Genomic DNA, 18,429 nt, shown 5'->3' on the forward strand with positions numbered 1-18,429 from the left:
CAAGACAAACAAAAACAATTTCAGTACAAAAAGTTAGGAAGCCATCTTTTTTTCTTTCATCAGTTCTCGGTACATACTTTCTGTGCGTGATGATACACTCTTTTCTTAAACCATGATATGGATCGTATTCTTTTTGTTTCATGACGTGTGTGACGTACTGCTACCGCAAACTTTTTCGGTGTGATGGTCAAACCTTTAGTCTTAAGTTTATTAAGTTGGATTTAAAAATGACATTTCACTGACATTCAAAATCAACAATGTCACTTCAACATTAAACTGAGAGTGTGGAGGTGGAAAAGTAGCATGCTAGACAACGTCCTCGCTTTATTAGGAATGTGAAGGATCAGCAATTGAAAAAAAAAAACAATGTTGATCAACATAAAATGGTAGTTGCACTTACCTTATGTATCGTAATATTTATGTTACCTTATGTATCGTAATATTTTGTGGAACTTGTTCGAATTTCATTTCACGAGAGATTAGTATCAAGTTTAAAAAAACAAATGAATGCGTTCCATATAAGGTACCTATAAATAAAATCAGTTACTGATTTCCTCTTTCAAATATAAAGAAAAAAATGTGAAGCTCTAATTCCAAAGCAAAGGAAATAGGGTTGAAGAATTGTTTATGACGTTTTATTCCATTCCAATCCACATAGATATTTTTTCCCCACATCAGTTAATTTAAAATGCACATTCATGAAAATCACACATGGTTTATTGTCTCTCTAAAATATGTGTCTCTTTCCAGAAATCATCCATGGTAACCATACGATGGTCAAAACATTTTACAAATAGACAAAATAACAAAAAAAAAAAAAAAAAATACGATTCAACAATGACGATATGCTTAGAATATATTGTCATTCCAAAACGTAACTACATCGTCTATAGGCAAACATCATTTTGAATTGTAAGCATTAGTTTGTGAGAAAGGTCTTCCCGCCAATTAATTCATTCAGTGCTAGTGACGCTTTCCTAACTATCGAAAATGCTATTTTCGACACTTAACAAACTTATATCATGAAGTAAGTATTACATAAAAAGTACAACACGCATAGGCGTAGGGTGTATTTGCAATCCGTTTCGTGTAGATTTGATTTTTTTTTTGAAGTTAAAACGTAAAGTTAATTTGAAAAGGTTCTTCCTTAGAATGTTCGTACTGAATTATTGGATTTAATTGAGTAATTGAACTTTGAGTATGGGTTTTCTTAAGTTAATTTAAAAATAGATTTACCGCCATTCCAAATTGGGTAAATGCTTCAAGGCAGTTAAGATACAAACGTATTTTGGTAGTTTATTTTTAGATTGAGCTAAAATTAGAAAAACAAAAAATAATTGGTTATTGGTAGAATTTTATTTTATCCAGTTATAATAACATTAATTCATGAAAAAATCAACTATTAAACGGTGACGTTTGCGACTTGTTTATATTTTTCTTCTGTAACGCTTCACAGAAGCTTCAGAAGCACCTGTAAGGTTCTACAGAATTCTTGTTTGTTGTGGGACACTCTTTTTGGAGTGGTCAAATTAATGTTTGTTTAAAGCTGCGTCTACATTATGTTGATTTGGGATGATCAACACGCTTGATCAAGAAAGTGTAGTAAATGTGGACGTTGATCGCTAGAGGAAGCGCTGCTTAAATTCTGTTGACCCGTACGCAACACGATTGAAATCGGTAAAGATAAAAGAATGTTACGATGAGTGCGAATTGGTTTTCAAGTTTTGACAGTTAAATGACAACTGAGTTCAAAAATGACATTTCACTGATATTCAACATCAACAATGACACGTCCACACTTAATTAAGAGTGTGGAAGAGTAGCATACTAGTCCACAATAAAAAAAAACAAGTATTGATAAACCTAATATGGACGCAGCTTAATGAAAAAACAGTTCAAACGATGTAACGTGCAAATAATTTATTTTGTTACTAGTGTTTATGAATAATGTTAAGTTTCGAGATCATTATTTGTCTGTTGATGATTCAGATAATGAGAACAGTTTACGTTTTCCTTCCAATCACAACCTCCTATTTCCATGTTATAAAGAAAATCGTTAGGACATCTGTGTACTTTTGATGTTGAGTTCACACATTGGAAGAAAGACTTGCAGTCGTCTAAAATGTTTGGATAAAAAACCAATTCTTCCAAATCATCACAATTCTGAAATAAAAATAATTGTATTAAAAAATGCATTACAGGTTTCTTACTCTCATTTGACATAAGAGTTTGTTCATTCAATTGAAATGTCAAACATTAAGCAGGAAGATTGAAAAAAAAGTTTGGTTAGTAGGTAAGTCTACCGACTCCAAAGAAACGAATCTGTTAGATATTATACTAAATTTAACTTACAAGGTCTATTACATTTTTCATTTGATCCTCTAAAACAGAACATGTTCCATTTAAATCCTTTTCACATTTACTCGTTGATTTGTCAAAATACTCTCCAATTTTGCATGTTTTCAAAATTTTTTGTCCATTAATACAAGTAAAATACTGCAGGCAATTATCAATATCTGGAATAAATTTGCCATGTTTACCAGCACATGCGCCAACTCTTTGGCCATTTTCAATCAAACATGTTCCATCATTTTGTCTACAAAATCCTAATAAATTGTCAAAACTCTCTCCATTTCGACATTTTTTCGAAATTACTTCAGCATCGTTACACTGGTAGTATTTTCTACAATCAGTATGATCGGCATAATTAATTTCACTATCACCAGTCGAGCATTTCATTGTTGTTTCAGTGGCATTTTGACAGTTCTTAGTATCATTTGACATTTTCGGAATACAACTGTTCATGACGATGTCAAAAAATTCCCCATCAAAACACTTGTCATGTCGAAGTTGTTCATTTATGCATACATAAAACTTGTTGCAGCTCTTTTGATCTGGCATAATGTCTCCTTGTCGTCCAATACAAGAAATAAGATCGTTTACTATGACATCGTTGGTGGTGTTTTTATATGTGAAATAACCATCGATACAAATATGCTCAATGTCAGGTACACATTTGTTTAATACGGAGTCGAAAAAGTGATTTTCTTCACATGCAATGGGAATTAATTTGATACCAATGCAAGTGTAGTAGATACTGCAATAAGTTTCATGTGGGAACTGCCTTTTATTGGGGTCATCGCAATGACGTTTTTCAGTGCACTTGGTTATGTCAGTTTGACAAATACCCAATGCAGCATCAAAATACTCTCCACGTGCACATGCTGTCATTACTGCTGATCCATTAATACATGTGTAGAATGTTGAGCAATTGTCAGAATTTCTATAAACCGATCCATTTTGACAGATGCTTTCATATGTCATCATCTTATCATTGCATACTTTATTATCATCCTGGCAACGTTGAGTTTTTCTGTCAAAATATCTTCCCTTGCTACAAGCACCATCTATACGAATTCCATCGTCACAAATATAAAACATTGTGCAGTCAGTTTCATGTTCGAAATACGAACCATTTTCCTGATTAGCCGCACAAGTGAAAATGTTCCACTTCGAAATATGTGTTGTATTATTTGTATTTTTTGAAGATTCACATTTTTGGAGACTTGCATTGAACAGAAAGTTGTTCATGCAACTTTCTTGATGCCACTGGTTTTTGTAACATTGGTAAAATTCTGATAAGTTCTTAAAACTTGGTTGTAATGTTTTTTCAATACAACTTTGACGCATTAAACCATCAATGGAGCATTCTCCACTATTGAGAAGACATTTTCTCGTTGAAATGTCATAATAAAAACCTGCAGGACAATGCAGTGATAACCATTCATTGTTAAGGAATATTTCGAATGCAGTGCAGTTGTTTGGATTGAATCTTCTATTACTTTGCTGCTTGATGTCATTTGCACATTCACCAGCACTATCTTGCATACAAGCTTTTAAAGTCTTATTAAAATAGTGCCCTTCGTCACAGTAACCATATTTCCATTTTCCTTCAAAGCAAAAGTAATACGATCCACAATTCATATTATTCGATTTGATTTCGTTTGAAATACAAGAATTATTTTCGAAAACTTCAATTTGCTGATGAATTCCACAAACGCTATTGTCATTTGTACAAGTTTCTAGTTTAACATTAAAGTATTTTCCCAAAGGACAACTTCTCAATTTCCATTGATCATCTTCGCAATTAATGAATGTGCTGCATGAGTTGTCTGACTGCCGAACGAGAGACGCATTTGCTGAAGAGCATCCTGTGGATCTTTTACTTTTCAATAATGCGGTGGAATGTTTGTGAAAAAAAACATTCTCCACAGAACGGCTTTTCGTTTCATGTCGTTTTTGACACTCCTGACAGACCTGTCAAAGAGTTAAATTGTCACGAGTGCATTGCAATATTTGGATTGGATTCCTCTGGCGAAATTCAATATTTTTATCGAATATTATGCCAAACAGACGAAGTTGATAAAGAATAAATGAAAACGAAATACAAAAAATAAAAATACTGAACTTCGCTTTTAGGATTTTAATTTTCTTTTAATTTTATTGCATAGTTTTTTTTTTTATGTTTCGTTATAATTTTTCATTAAAATGTTTTTCTTACTATTTTATAATCATCACTATCATCGATCATTCTCAAGAAGTTACTCTTTCGCAGAGTTTCACTTCGCATCCAACATTGACGTTTGGTATCGGCTTGACAAGTTCCAGTTGTCATATTGAACAATTGGTCAATGGCACATTGTTGTAAAATGGCAACGCGGTTGTTGCAAATGTAGAACTTGCGACAATCTAAGGCAGGGTGAATAGTTTTATCTGGAACTTCTCTGCACATCTACAAAAAAAAAATTGATTTTTTATTAAAAGATTTTCGAGCTATAGTGTTTTGATAGCAGCGAAAAAAATGCTTTTGGAGAGTTTCGTTATCATTACTTTGTAGAGATATTTATTACAAAAATTTACCTCAGTAAGTTCTTTCTTTTGAATTGTCATCTGCTTTGATACACAACCTCCGATATCTTGGCTGTAAATTGTATTTTTGGGACATTTTTCCATGGTTGCCAAGCCTCGTTTGCAAGTTATATACGAAGTTTCATCTCGAGAGTCAGCGAACTTTTCAATATCACTTGATTTGCCACACATCTCTTTTGGATTGAAACAAGTTGCATTAAAAACACATGAACCAAGCTTAGGATTGAAGGAGGCGTAGGCTCCACAATTTTGTTCAACACTCTCTCCGTCCAAACAAAGATGGAACTTATTACAAACATTCGTCGACAACATAGTTCCGTCAGTTTCGGTTGAACAAATCTATAATAATAAAAAAAAACAATGCATTTGACAATCTTTGTTTTTTTTCAAAAATGATTGACATACATTATTGACAACTCGTTTACGCAAAGCATGTACACAGATTCTCTTGCTTTCATCAAATACTGTATGGGCTGGGCATTGTTCGAAAATTGCGGCACTGTCCTTGCAAACATAGTATGCGTTTGGATTTTTCTGGGAGGCAGTTGTAAAGCCATTCTTTTGTCCAATACAAAGCTAAAATAATTAAAAAAATATTTGAGTTTTAGAAAATTTGAATTGCATTATTTTTTAATTAAATACTTACTCCTGCATCAGGCATGCATATTAAACGTTCTGAATCAAATGATGTTCCACCGGGACAGCTAAGCTTTACAGGTTTCTTATTGTAGCATGAGTAGAAACTTGAAGGGTCATTTCGAACTGGAAAACTAACGCCATTAGGTGATGTGGAACATAAGTTTTCTTCACATGTCGCCGAAGCTAGACAAATTCCCAGTAATGCATCGTAGTTTGTGCCCTTTGGACAGGTACGAACAGCCTTAGTTAGCCCATTGGTACAAAGATAAAATTGATTGCAATTGGGATGGGGTAATTGTACAGTGCCTTCAGTATTTTGACAAATATTAATACATTCGGCATACAGATCTTGTTCGCAAAGTTTTGATTTAGGATTAAACCAATTGCCACTTCCACATTGCTGAAGTATGGCATGGTTTTCGTTGCAAACTAAAAATTGATCACAGTGATCTGCATCAGGCAAAAATGTACCAGTTGGTTGGTTGGCGCAGGCGTTGGGTATTTTCGTCCAACATTCACCGCATGTATCATGAACACATGAAAGAGTGGTGGTATTGAATAGATTTCCCATGCCACATTCGTGTGAAATCGGTTTGTTATTCTCACATACGAAGTATTTCTCACATGCTGCTGGATCAGGTAGACGAGTTCCGTCCTTGGCTCCTTGGCAGGTATTGCTTGGGGGCTGTACTTTCCAACATGTTCCATTGACGTCACGGACGCAGTAATTTTGATATATGTCGAAATAATATCCAGTTCCACATTGTTGCTCAACGAATTTACCATCATTACATATTGAGAATTTATCGCATTCTTCAATATCAGCGATCATCTCACCGTTGGTACAGGGCCAACAGCAATTGTTTGTATCGCGTTCACAGGTTTTAGTATCGTTGTTGAAATAGTTTCCAGTTCCACAATTGCCATCAGTAAGATTACCCTGGGTGCAAGTGAAGTACTTGTAACAAGAATCTGGATTATCTACGCGGTCTCCTTCCTGCATTCCATTAGGACAGACACATGGTTCGGTAGGTTTATCCCAGCATTCATGGGTAGTGTCGGGTTGACATGACTTAGAAACATTGTTGAAGTAATTATTTGTTCCACAGTTACCTGGTACAAGAACTCCACTCAAGCATATAAAGTACTTATAACAAGATTCTGGATCAGCCATGAACTGACCTTCCTTTAAGTGATTGGGACAAACACATGGTTCGGGTTTGGACCCACATATTCCTTCTGTATCTAGTGTGCAGCTCTTTGTTGTACTATTGAAATAGTTTCCTTTTCCACATGAAATTTCAGTTAGATTTCCTTGATGGCAAATGCGGAACTTTGAGCAGTCTGTAGGGTGAGGGATAAATTCGCCATCTTTAGAACCATCAGGACAGTCACACGATTCAGTTGGTGTTGTTGTAGAACTTGTTGTTGAAGATGTTGTTGTCTCAGGTGTCGTGGTTGAAGGTGTTGTGGTTGGAGTTGACTTAGTAGTTGTTGATGTTGTTGTCTTAGGTGTTGTGGACGATGTGGTCGTTGAAGTAGATGTTGTTGAGGAACTGGTTGAAGATTTGGTAGAACTTGATGACGAAGAAGAAGATGACGACGAATGACAGATTCCATCTTTATCCAAAACACAGCTTTCAGTTGAAGCATCGAAATAGTTTCCTCTTCCACAATTTTCTTCCTGCAACTTGCCATTGTAGCAAATGTAGAATTTGGCACAATCACTAGGATGAGGTACTAATTGTCCGTCCTTATAACCACCGGTACATTCACATGATTCCGTTGTAGTTGAAGATGTCGTGGTTGGAGTTGACTTCGTAGTTGATGTTGTTGTCTTAGGTGTTGTGGACGAAGTTGTGGTTGTAGTAGATTTTGTTGAGGAACTGGTTGAAGATTTGGTTGAACTTGACGATGAAGAAGAAGACGATGACGAATGACATATTCCATCTCTATCAAAAACACAGCTTTTAGTGGAATCATCAAAATAGTTTCCTCTTCCACAATTTTCTTCCTTCATCTCGCCGTTGAAGCAAATGTAGAACTTGGAACAATCACTAGGATGAGGTACTAATTGTCCGTCCTTATAACCACCGGTACATTCACATGATTCCGTTGTAGTTGAAGATGTCGTGGTTGGAGTTGACTTCGTAGTTGATGTTGTTGTCTTAGGTGTTGTGGACGAAGTTGTGGTGGTAGTAGATTTTGTTGAGGAACTGGTTGAAGATTTGGTTGAACTTGACGATGAAGAAGAAGACGATGACGAATGACAGATTCCCTCTCTATCAAAAACACAGCTTTTAGTGGAATCATCAAAATAGTTTCCTCTTCCACAATTTTCTTCCTTCATCTCGCCGTTGAAGCAAATGTAGAACTTGGAACAATCACTAGGATGAGGGAGCAAATCTCCATCCTTATAACCACCGGGACATTCACATGATTCCGTTGTAGTTGAAGATGTCGTGGTTGGAGTTGACTTCGTAGTTGATGTTGTTGTCTTAGGTGTTGTGGACGAAGTTGTGGTGGTAGTAGATTTTGTTGAGGAACTGGTTGAAGATTTGGTTGAACTTGACGATGAAGAAGAAGACGATGACGAATGACAGATTCCATCTCTATCAAAAACACAGCTTTTAGTGGAATCATCAAAATAGTTTCCTCTTCCACAATTTTCTTCCTTCATCTCGCCGTTGAAGCAAATGTAGAACTTGGAACAATCACTAGGATGAGGGAGCAAATCTCCATCCTTATAACCACCGGGACATTCACATGATTCCGTTGTAGTTGAAGCTGTCGTCGTTGGAGTTGACTTAGTAGTTGATGTTGTTGTTCTAGGTGTTGTTGACGTAGTTGTCTTTGTAGTAGATGTTGTTGAAGAACTGGTTGTCGTTGGTTTTGTAGACTTAGTAGTTGAAGATGTCGTAGTTGGAGTTGTGGTGGTAGTAGATGTTGTTGATGAACTAGTTGTAGTTGGTTTTGTAGATTTGGTTGAACTTGATGACGAAGAAGAAGATGACGACGAATGACAGATTCCATCTCTATCCAAAACACAGCTTTCAGTAGAAGCATCGAAATAGTTTCCTCTTCCACAATTTTCTTCTTGCAACTCGCCATTGTAGCAAATGTAGAACTTGGCACAATCACTAGGATGGGGGACTAATTGTCCATCCTTATAACCACCGGGACATTCACATGATTCCGTTGTTGTTGAAGTAGTAGTTGTTGATGTTGTTGTTTTCGGTGTTGTGGACGATGTTGTCTTTGTAGTAGATGTTGTTGATGAACTGGTTGTAGTTGGTTTTGTTGACTTAGTTGTTGAAGACGTCGCAGTTGTTATTTTCGGTGTTGTGCTGGAACTTGTCTTTTTCGTAGAAGTTGTTGAAGAACTGGTTGTAGATTGAGTTGAACTAGACGATGAAGATGACGACCAACACTTTCCAGTTGTATCTAAAATACAACTTTGTGATGGAGCGTCGAAATAGTTTCCGTATCCACACGATTGTTTGATAAGTTCACCATTGTAGCATATATAGAATAGATAACATTCATCTGGATGTGGCACAAATTGACCATCCTCATAGCCTCCAGAACATACACAAGGCTTATCATTCTTCCAGCAAGTTTCTTTTGTATCACGGACACAGTTATGCCCGTCAAAGTAGTTACCGACACCACAATCATCTGGAATTAATTCACCTTTATCACAGCGGAAATATGAGCTACAATTAAAACCGGGTCCAACCAGATCACCTTGTTCGTAACCTCCAGGGCAAGGAGGACATATTTTATCCCAACAAAGATTTTCGGTGTCACGAACACAGTTGCCTGCTTTTTGGTCAAAGTAGTTTCCATATCCACAATCAGATGGAATTAGTTTGCCTTGATCACAGATTAAAAATGAGCTACAATTACCAGAAGGATCTACAACCAGATCACCTTGGTTCACACCATCACGACAAGGGGGACATATTTTATCCCAACAAAGATTTTCAGTGTCACGAACACAGTTGCCTGCTTTTTGGTCAAAGTAGTTTCCATATCCACAATCAGATGGAATTAGTTTGCCTTGATCACAGATTAAAAATGAGCTACAATTACCACGAGGATCTACAACCAGATCACCTTGGTTCACACCATCACGGCAAGGGGGACATGACCAGCAAATACCCTTAACATCAGGCAGACATTTTTTACTCTTGCTTTCGAAATAATATCCTTCTTGACACTTCTTAGACTTTAATTTTCCATTCTCGCAGACAACGTAACCACAATTGGTCTCATCTGGCACCTTTTCCCCTTCAGTACATTCCCAACATTTGTTATCAACATCTTTCACACATTGTTTGGTTGAATTGTCGAAGAGCTCTTGATATTTACAGTTAATTTCTACAAGTTTTCCCAAAGTGCATTCCAAGTAGGCTGAACAATTAGAACTGGGCACTCGATCGCCTTCCTTAAGACCTCTAGGACATGACCAGCAAATACCCTTAACATCAGGCAGACATTTTTTACTCTTGCTTTCGAAATAATATCCTTCTTGACACTTCTTAGGCTTTAATTTTCCATTCTCGCAGACAACGTAACCACAATTGGTCTCATCTGGCACCTTTTCCCCTTCAGTACATTCCCAACATTTGTTATCAACATCTTTCACACATTGTTTGGTTGAATTGTCGAAGAGCTCTTGATATTTACAGTTAATTTCTACAAGTTTTCCCAAAGTGCATTCCAAGTAGGCTGAACAATTAGAACTGGGCACTCGATCGCCTTCCTTAAGACCTCTAGGACATGACCAGCAAATACCCTTAACATCAGGCAGACATTTTTTACTCTTGCTTTCGAAATAATATCCTTCTTGACACTTGGTAGGCTTATATTTTCCTTTCTTGCACTCAAGGTAACCACAATTGGTTGTTTCGTCTGGGATCTTTTCCCCTTCAGTACATGGCCAACAAAGATTTTCGGTGTCACGAACACAGTTGCCTGCTTTTTGGTCAAAGTAGTTTCCATATCCACAATCAGATGGAATTAGTTCGCCTTGATCACAGATTAAAAATGAGCTACAATTACCAGAAGGATCTACAACCAGATCACCTTGGTTCACACCATCACGACAAGGGGGACATATTTTATCCCAACAAAGATTTTCGGTGTCACGAACACAGTTGCCTGCTTTTTGGTCAAAGTAGTTTCCATATCCACAATCAGATGGAATTAGTTTGCCTTGATCACAGATTAAAAATGAGCTACAATTACCACGAGGATCTACAACCAGATCACCTTGGTTCACACCATCACGGCAAGGGGGACATATTTTATCCCAACAAAGATTTTCGGTGTCACGAACACAGTTGCCTGCTTTTTGGTCAAAGTAGTTTCCATATCCACAATCAGATGGAATTAGTTTGCCTTGATCACAGATTAAAAATGAGCTACAATTACCAGAAGGATCTACAACCAGATCACCTTGGTTCACACCATCACGACAAGGGGGACATATTTTATCCCAACAAAGATTTTCGGTGTCACGAACACAGTTGCCTGCTTTTTGGTCAAAGTAGTTTCCATATCCACAATCAGATGGAATTAGTTTGCCTTGATCACAGATTAAAAATGAGCTACAATTACCACGAGGATCTACAACCAGATCACCTTGGTTCACACCATCACGGCAAGGGGGACATATTTTATCCCAACAAAGATTTTCGGTGTCACGAACACAGTTGCCTGCTTTTTGGTCAAAGTAGTTTCCATATCCACAATCAGATGGAATTAGTTTGCCTTGATCACAGATTAAAAATGAGCTACAATTACCAGAAGGATCTACAACCAGATCACCTTGGTTCACACCATCACGACAAGGGGGACATATTTTATCCCAACAAAGATTTTCGGTGTCACGAACACAGTTGCCTGCTTTTTGGTCAAAGTAGTTTCCATATCCACAATCAGATGGAATTAGTTTGCCTTGATCACAGATTAAAAATGAGCTACAATTACCACGAGGATCTACAACCAGATCACCTTGGTTCACACCATCACGGCAAGGGGGACATGACCAGCAAATACCCTTAACATCAGGCAGACATTTTTTACTCTTGCTTTCGAAATAATATCCTTCTTGACACTTCTTAGACTTTAATTTTCCATTCTCGCAGACAACGTAACCACAATTGGTCTCATCTGGCACCTTTTCCCCTTCAGTACATTCCCAACATTTGTTATCAACATCTTTCACACATTGTTTGGTTGAATTGTCGAAGAGCTCTTGATATTTACAGTTAATTTCTACAAGTTTTCCCAAAGTGCATTCCAAGTAGGCTGAACAATTAGAACTGGGCACTCGATCGCCTTCCTTAAGACCTCTAGGACATGACCAGCAAATACCCTTAACATCAGGCAGACATTTTTTACTCTTGCTTTCGAAATAATATCCTTCTTGACACTTCTTAGACTTTAATTTTCCATTCTCGCAGACAACGTAACCACAATTGGTCTCATCTGGCACCTTTTCCCCTTCAGTACATTCCCAACATTTGTTATCAACATCTTTCACACATTGTTTGGTTGAATTGTCGAAGAGCTCTTGATATTTACAGTTAATTTCTACAAGTTTTCCCAAAGTGCATTCCAAGTAGGCTGAACAATTAGAACTGGGCACTCGATCGCCTTCCTTAAGACCTCTAGGACATGACCAGCAAATACCCTTAACATCAGGCAGACATTTTTTACTCTTGCTTTCGAAATAATATCCTTCTTGACACTTCTTAGGCTTTAATTTTCCATTCTCGCAGACAACGTAACCACAATTGGTCTCATCTGGCACCTTTTCCCCTTCAGTACATTCCCAACATTTGTTATCAACATCTTTCACACATTGTTTGGTTGAATTGTCGAAGAGCTCTTGATATTTACAGTTAATTTCTACAAGTTTTCCCAAAGTGCATTCCAAGTAGGCTGAACAATTAGAACTGGGCACTCGATCGCCTTCCTTAAGACCTCTAGGACATGACCAGCAAATACCCTTAACATCAGGCAGACATTTTTTACTCTTGCTTTCGAAATAATATCCTTCTTGACACTTGGTAGGCTTATATTTTCCTTTCTTGCACTCAAGGTAACCACAATTGGTTGTTTCGTCTGGGATCTTTTCCCCTTCAGTACATGGCCAACAAAGATTTTCGGTGTCACGAACACAGTTGCCTGCTTTTTGGTCAAAGTAGTTTCCATATCCACAATCAGATGGAATTAGTTCGCCTTGATCACAGATTAAAAATGAGCTACAATTACCACGAGGATCTACAACCAGATCACCTTGGTTCACACCATCAAGGCAAGGGGGACATATTTTATCCCAACAAAGATTTTCGGTGTCACGAACACAGTTGCCTGCTTTTTGGTCAAAGTAGTTTCCATATCCACAATCAGATGGAATTAGTTCGCCTTGATCACAGATTAAAAATGAGCTACAATTACCACGAGGATCTACAACCAGATCACCTTGGTTCACACCATCACTGCAAGGGGGACATATTTTATCCCAACAAAGATTTTCGGTGTCACGAACACAGTTGCGTGCTTTATGGTCAAAGTAGTTTCCATATCCACAATCAGCTGGAATTAGTTCGCCTTGATCACAGATTAAAAATGAGCTACAATTACCACGAGGATCTACAACCAGATCACCTTGGTTCACACCATCACTGCAAGGGGGACATATTTTATCCCAACAAAGATTTTCGGTGTCACGAACACAGTTGCCTGCTTTTTGGTCAAAGTAGTTTCCATATCCACAATCAGCTGGAATTAGTTCGCCTTGATCACAGATTAAAAATGAGCTACAATTACCACGAGGATCTACAACCAGATCACCTTGGTTCACACCATCACTGCAAGGGGAACATATTTTATCCCAACAAAGATTTTCGTGGTCACGAACACAGTTGCCTGCTTTTTGGTCAAAGTAGTTTCCATATCCACAATCAGATGGAATTAGTTCGCCTTGATCACAGATTAAAAATGAGCTACAATTACCAGAAGGATCTGGAACCAGATCACCTTGGTTCACACCATCAAGGCAAGGGGGACATATTTTATCCCAACATTTGTTATCAACATCTTCCACACATTGTTTGGTTGAATTGTCGAAGAGCTCTTGATATTTACAGTTAATTTCTACAAGTTTTCCCAAAGTGCATTCCAAGTAGGCTGAACAATTAGAACCGGGCACTCGATCGCCTTCCGGACACGACCAGCAAATACCCTTAACATCAGGCAGACATTTGTTACTCTTGCTTTCGAAATAATATCCTTCTTGACACTTCTTAGGCTTTAATTTTCCATTCTCGCAGACAACGTAACCACAATTGGTCTCATCTGGCACCTTTTCGCCTTCGGTGCATTTCCATTTCCAGCATATTCCATCATAGTCTCTATCACATTGCAATTTGTCTTTGTTAAAGTAGTTTCCAGTTCCACAACTTTGAGTTACCAATTGCCCATTGATGCAAACATCAAAGGAGTAACAATTATCTTTACTTGGCACAAACTCACCTTCTTTGTAGCCGTCTGGACAGGGGGGGCAGCACACTCCGTTTGTATCTCGAACACAATTTTTGGTGCTATTGTCAAAGTAGTTACCTAAACCACAATCAGCTGGAATCAATACACCTTTATCACAGCGGAAATATGAGCTACAATTGTAAGCCGATCCAACCAGATCACCTTGTTTGGAGCCGTCAGAGCATGGTGGACATACTTCCCAACACGCGTTATTTACATCTTCCACACACTGTTTGGTCGAATTGTCAAAGACATATGGATATCCGCAGTTGTGTTCCACAAGTTTTCCTTGAGTGCATTCTAAATACACTGAACAGTTCTTGGAAACCCAATCGCCCTCTGCCAAGCCTCCCGTGCAAGGAGCATGAGCTTGGCCCCAGCAGTCTCCGGTATTATCTCTTTCACATCTATTTGTTGAACTGCTAAAGTAATTACCATATCCACAAGTTTGTTTTACCAACTCTCCATTGTGGCATATATAGTACGAATGACAGCTGTCAGGATCTTTCACCAGCTCACCTTCTGTATACTTTCCAACACATGTACAAGGTTCTGGTGTGGTTATTGGTGGCCAACACGTGTGATCCACATCAGGTTTGCAAAACAAATCCTTGCTATCGAAATAACTGTCCTTTCCACACGATTGTTCAACAAGTTTTCCCGCATTGCAAACATTGAAAAGTGAACAGTTAGTTGGATGGACTGAGTATGCTCCATCTTCATCACATTCAGTTGGATTACAAATATTTTTCGTATCGGGAACGCAGTAAAGTTGTTTGGTGTCAAAATAACTACCTGGGTCACAATTTTGACTAACAGGCTGCTCATTGTGACAAACAAAAAAACTGGAACATAAATTACTGTCAGCAACAAATGTCCCATCCTCTTGATTTACGCACACATTCTAAAAAAAAGGAAAACAATAGATTTTTGCACAAATAAGAACTTCCGAGATGCAATCCACAAACCAAGGGAATACTCACATTACGAGTTCCTACTGACTTTTTAGCGTCAACACTGAGTGCAACAGCTAGAACTGTTGCTAAAATGACAACTGTAAAGAAAAACAACAATTGCAGGATGTCATTTGAGTTAAAAGTTTCACAATTCACAAAATAAAAACACTTTTCTACCTCTCATTGTCTTAGTTTCTCAATATTACTCCTTTTGCGTGGATCCTATTCGATTTTAGTTATTATATATTCCTTAGTTGTACGCTTATGAGTATATTTCGAGGGACTCATCAATTTTTGCTTATTTGAGGTCTTTTATATGATTTCCAAATAGATGGCACAAACCCACACCCCAATTAGGTTATCTTTGATTTTTTGGTAAAATTTTATGTCAAACAAGGAGTGCGGCACTTTTTTTTTGTAAAGTGCTAATTATGAGAAACTATAAACGAGTTTTTATCGGTAAATTAATGTTCTACCAAAGTTTTTCTTGTCGATCTTAAATGTATTTTATCATGCTCTGTTCTACAATCAAATTTAAAGAGATAAAAGTCTGATTGATCATATTTTTGTCTCTAATTAGATATGACTTTTAATAGATTCCATTGTGATAGATGTCGATCAGTATCAGTGTGTTGCTTTGATAGATATCAAATTTCATATCTAAAAGTACAAGGTCAAAGTCAATCAATACATTTTTGTTTGTAGGATGCACCTGATTGTAAAATTATATCAATTAAAAATGATTTATTATTAAGTTCCACAATCCTACACGAGAGTCTTTGATATTAAATAATATTGTGAAATGTGTTAGGTAGTTAGTGTTGTTAAATAGAACTCAAAAGCTAAAACATACATTCCACAAAATTTCGTCACACCTAATAATTACAGAATTATTACGTTCCACAATTCTACACTAGGGGTGATAATGTTAAATAATTCTGTGGATTGTGTTGATTTTTCATTAAATAGAACTAAACTGACATGAAACATACGTTCCACAACATTTATTCATACACATAGTTGTATATTGGACCATATAAATACATAATTCTTACGTTTCACATCTCCACATTATCGAATTTAATGTTAATTGAGGAAAATGAAACTCATTTAAATATGTGTCTTCAGTTCTAAATGGGTCCAGCGCTTTTGACATTTATCTATTAAGTTGTGAGTGACTATTTCGTGGCTGTATTTCTCGTACTTTCAATTTGTGGAACGTAAGAACCTAGAAAATCACTAATACTTTTTTGAAATAAAATATTCAAAAAAAATGTTGTTCGATCAATTTTTATTCATAGACAAATTTAACAATCACTATCTATCCATTGGCAGCTAGAAGTTGATCGACTGAAATACAATCCACTGGGACATGACATTTCAACTGGCCTGCCATTATCACACACGAAAAACTTATGACAATCTGTTGGATGAGATAAAAATCCAACACCTTGACTGCACTTTGTTGATCTAGTTGTAGCTTCTAATGGCTTCTGAGTGTTAGAAGATAAAACGGGTTTAACTGGTTTTCTTGTTGAAATATTAAGACTTAATCCATTCGTTATTACGACTGAACATCCAGCGACAGATGATTTGACACATCCACTTGCTATCTCACTCCATTCACGTCCTGCACGGCAAGTCATCATATAGAGCTTGCCTTGACTGCAAGCAAAATATTTATTACATTGTCCGGGTATGCCAAAGTTTTTGACACCGTTTTCTGGGCAAATTGGAAGATTTGGAATTCGTTTGGTAGTAGAACTTGGTTGGGTTTGTGATGTGTTGATCGTAGGTTCAGTGTTAAAATTTGTTTGGGGTGTTGATGATGTCTTGATGGTAGGTGTTGGTGGTGTTTCCGTTGTTGACAATGTTGTAAGTTTTTTCTGAACACACTGGGCTTTGAAAGGACTATCGCAGCGACTTATATCGGTGTTGAAATGTAATCCAAATGGACAAGAAACTATATAACTTCTTCCAAATGAACACTTGTAAAATTTTGTACAATCTTCTGGATGAGGAAGAAGCGTTGGATTGTTTGGATTATCTATTAATGGGCATGCATGATTCAGTTGACTAGTTCCAATCGCTTTCTGTGAGTATTTACAATTGGCCAAAGATGGTTCCTTACAACTGTCATGTTCCACACTCCAGTGCTCTCCATTTGGGCATATCATTTGAAATGCAAATCCACTTTCGCATTCGTAAAATTTTCTACAATCATATTTATCCGGTAGATGTGTGGGATTTGCTGGATTTTCATCAAGTGGACAAAGTGGATTGTATTTTGGTACTCTATTACGACGTTCATCATTTTCACACGCAGATATAGTTGAACATTCGTTCAATGTTGGATTCCAATTTAAACCATATGGACAAGAGACTGGAATTGCAGTTCCATGAATGCATACAAAGAATTTCCGACAATCACCGGGATGTGGAATTAAAGTATTTTCGATATATGTGGAACATGATGGCATCCAAACTGATCGCTCAATTGCAAATGCTATAGATAAGCTTGTGCAGAGTGTTATAAGTTTCCAAATATAAACTAAAAAATAGAAATAAGGAATATATTAAGTTTATGATCCACAAAGTTAACACTGCACGCACAGGTATAACAGAACCAACCTTTCATTTAAAAACTCACAGTTTTGTTTTTGAATTTTCTCAAATTATACTCATTCGATTGAGTGTGGTTACTGATATTTATAGGAAAGCTTACTGCTTTCAGAAGTACTTCAGTTTTTTTTTTATGAAATTAGGGTCAAGAACTTAAAAGCAAAAATCAATTACATTTAGAAAACATCAGATTGCACAGAATGCATTGTTTTTGTAGATATAAGAAAAGGAACAATCCACTTCAGAAACTTTTTGTTTAGCCGCAGACAAGTATTGCAAGTACATAATGGCTTTTATATCTCTTAAATTCAAAGAACGTAAATAATAGATAAAATATCTCTTTAGATTTTCAAAGAGTTGGAAATTTTATGAATCATTTGGCACTGATATTCATTCGATTCGAAAGGATTCGATAACTAAACTATGCCACTGAAAATCTAATTTCATTTTTAACTGAAGTCAAAAAATTATTAACCTACGGAATTATTGCCATAATGGAATATTTGTTATTATTTATCTTATCTTTAATTTCTGTTTATATAAAGAAAGATTTTGTATAGTAGAGAAATTTGCAAATCTGTCAAAGTCGAAAGTGTGAAGCAAAAACCTGATGATACAAGTTGCAAATTCAAACTGTAGATACCATAAATAACACAGCCACACAAAAAAAAGTTCTGACCTAGGGTTGCGAATATGTTTTTCATATAGTTTTTGGGTCGCTAAA

The 18,429-nt window shown here is 36.8% G+C and overlaps 2 protein-coding genes across 3 annotated transcripts in view; both read right to left on the bottom strand.

The window, feature by feature from the left end:
* Positions 1-15,816, bottom strand: part of LOC129919365 (uncharacterized) — a 31,257-nt gene extending 15,441 nt beyond the window's left edge. The window contains exons 1-9 of the mRNA XM_056000223.1: positions 15,261-15,816; positions 15,111-15,181; positions 5,576-15,031; positions 5,335-5,505; positions 4,921-5,268; positions 4,562-4,792; positions 2,353-4,317; positions 1,953-2,163; positions 1,237-1,312 (exon numbers count right to left, since the gene is read on the bottom strand). Of these exons, the coding sequence (XP_055856198.1) occupies positions 1,237-1,312; positions 1,953-2,163; positions 2,353-4,317; positions 4,562-4,792; positions 4,921-5,268; positions 5,335-5,505; positions 5,576-15,031; positions 15,111-15,181; positions 15,261-15,267 (12,536 nt within the window). The 5' untranslated portion in view covers positions 15,268-15,816. The remainder of the gene's footprint in view (positions 1-1,236; positions 1,313-1,952; positions 2,164-2,352; positions 4,318-4,561; positions 4,793-4,920; positions 5,269-5,334; positions 5,506-5,575; positions 15,032-15,110; positions 15,182-15,260) is intronic.
* Positions 15,817-16,357: 541 nt separating this feature from the next.
* On the bottom strand, positions 16,358-17,845 carry LOC129919995 (probable chitinase 10). Of its 2 annotated transcripts, none has more exons than XM_056001144.1 (2): positions 17,715-17,845; positions 16,358-17,634 (listed from the first exon to the last, which is right to left on the bottom strand). In XM_056001144.1, exons 1-2 carry the CDS (start codon positions 17,719-17,721, stop codon positions 16,391-16,393), a joined length of 1,251 nt encoding a protein of 416 aa, XP_055857119.1. In that variant the 5' UTR covers positions 17,722-17,845; the 3' UTR covers positions 16,358-16,390. The 2 variants fall into 2 exon arrangements, with proteins under 2 accessions (XP_055857119.1, XP_055857118.1); XM_056001143.1 differs by having other exon boundaries at positions 17,697-17,809.
* Positions 17,846-18,429: the final 584 nt, after the last annotated feature.

Source organism: Episyrphus balteatus, chromosome 4, assembly GCF_945859705.1.
Source record: "Episyrphus balteatus chromosome 4, idEpiBalt1.1, whole genome shotgun sequence".
Classification (NCBI taxonomy): Eukaryota; Metazoa; Arthropoda; class Insecta; order Diptera; family Syrphidae; genus Episyrphus; species Episyrphus balteatus.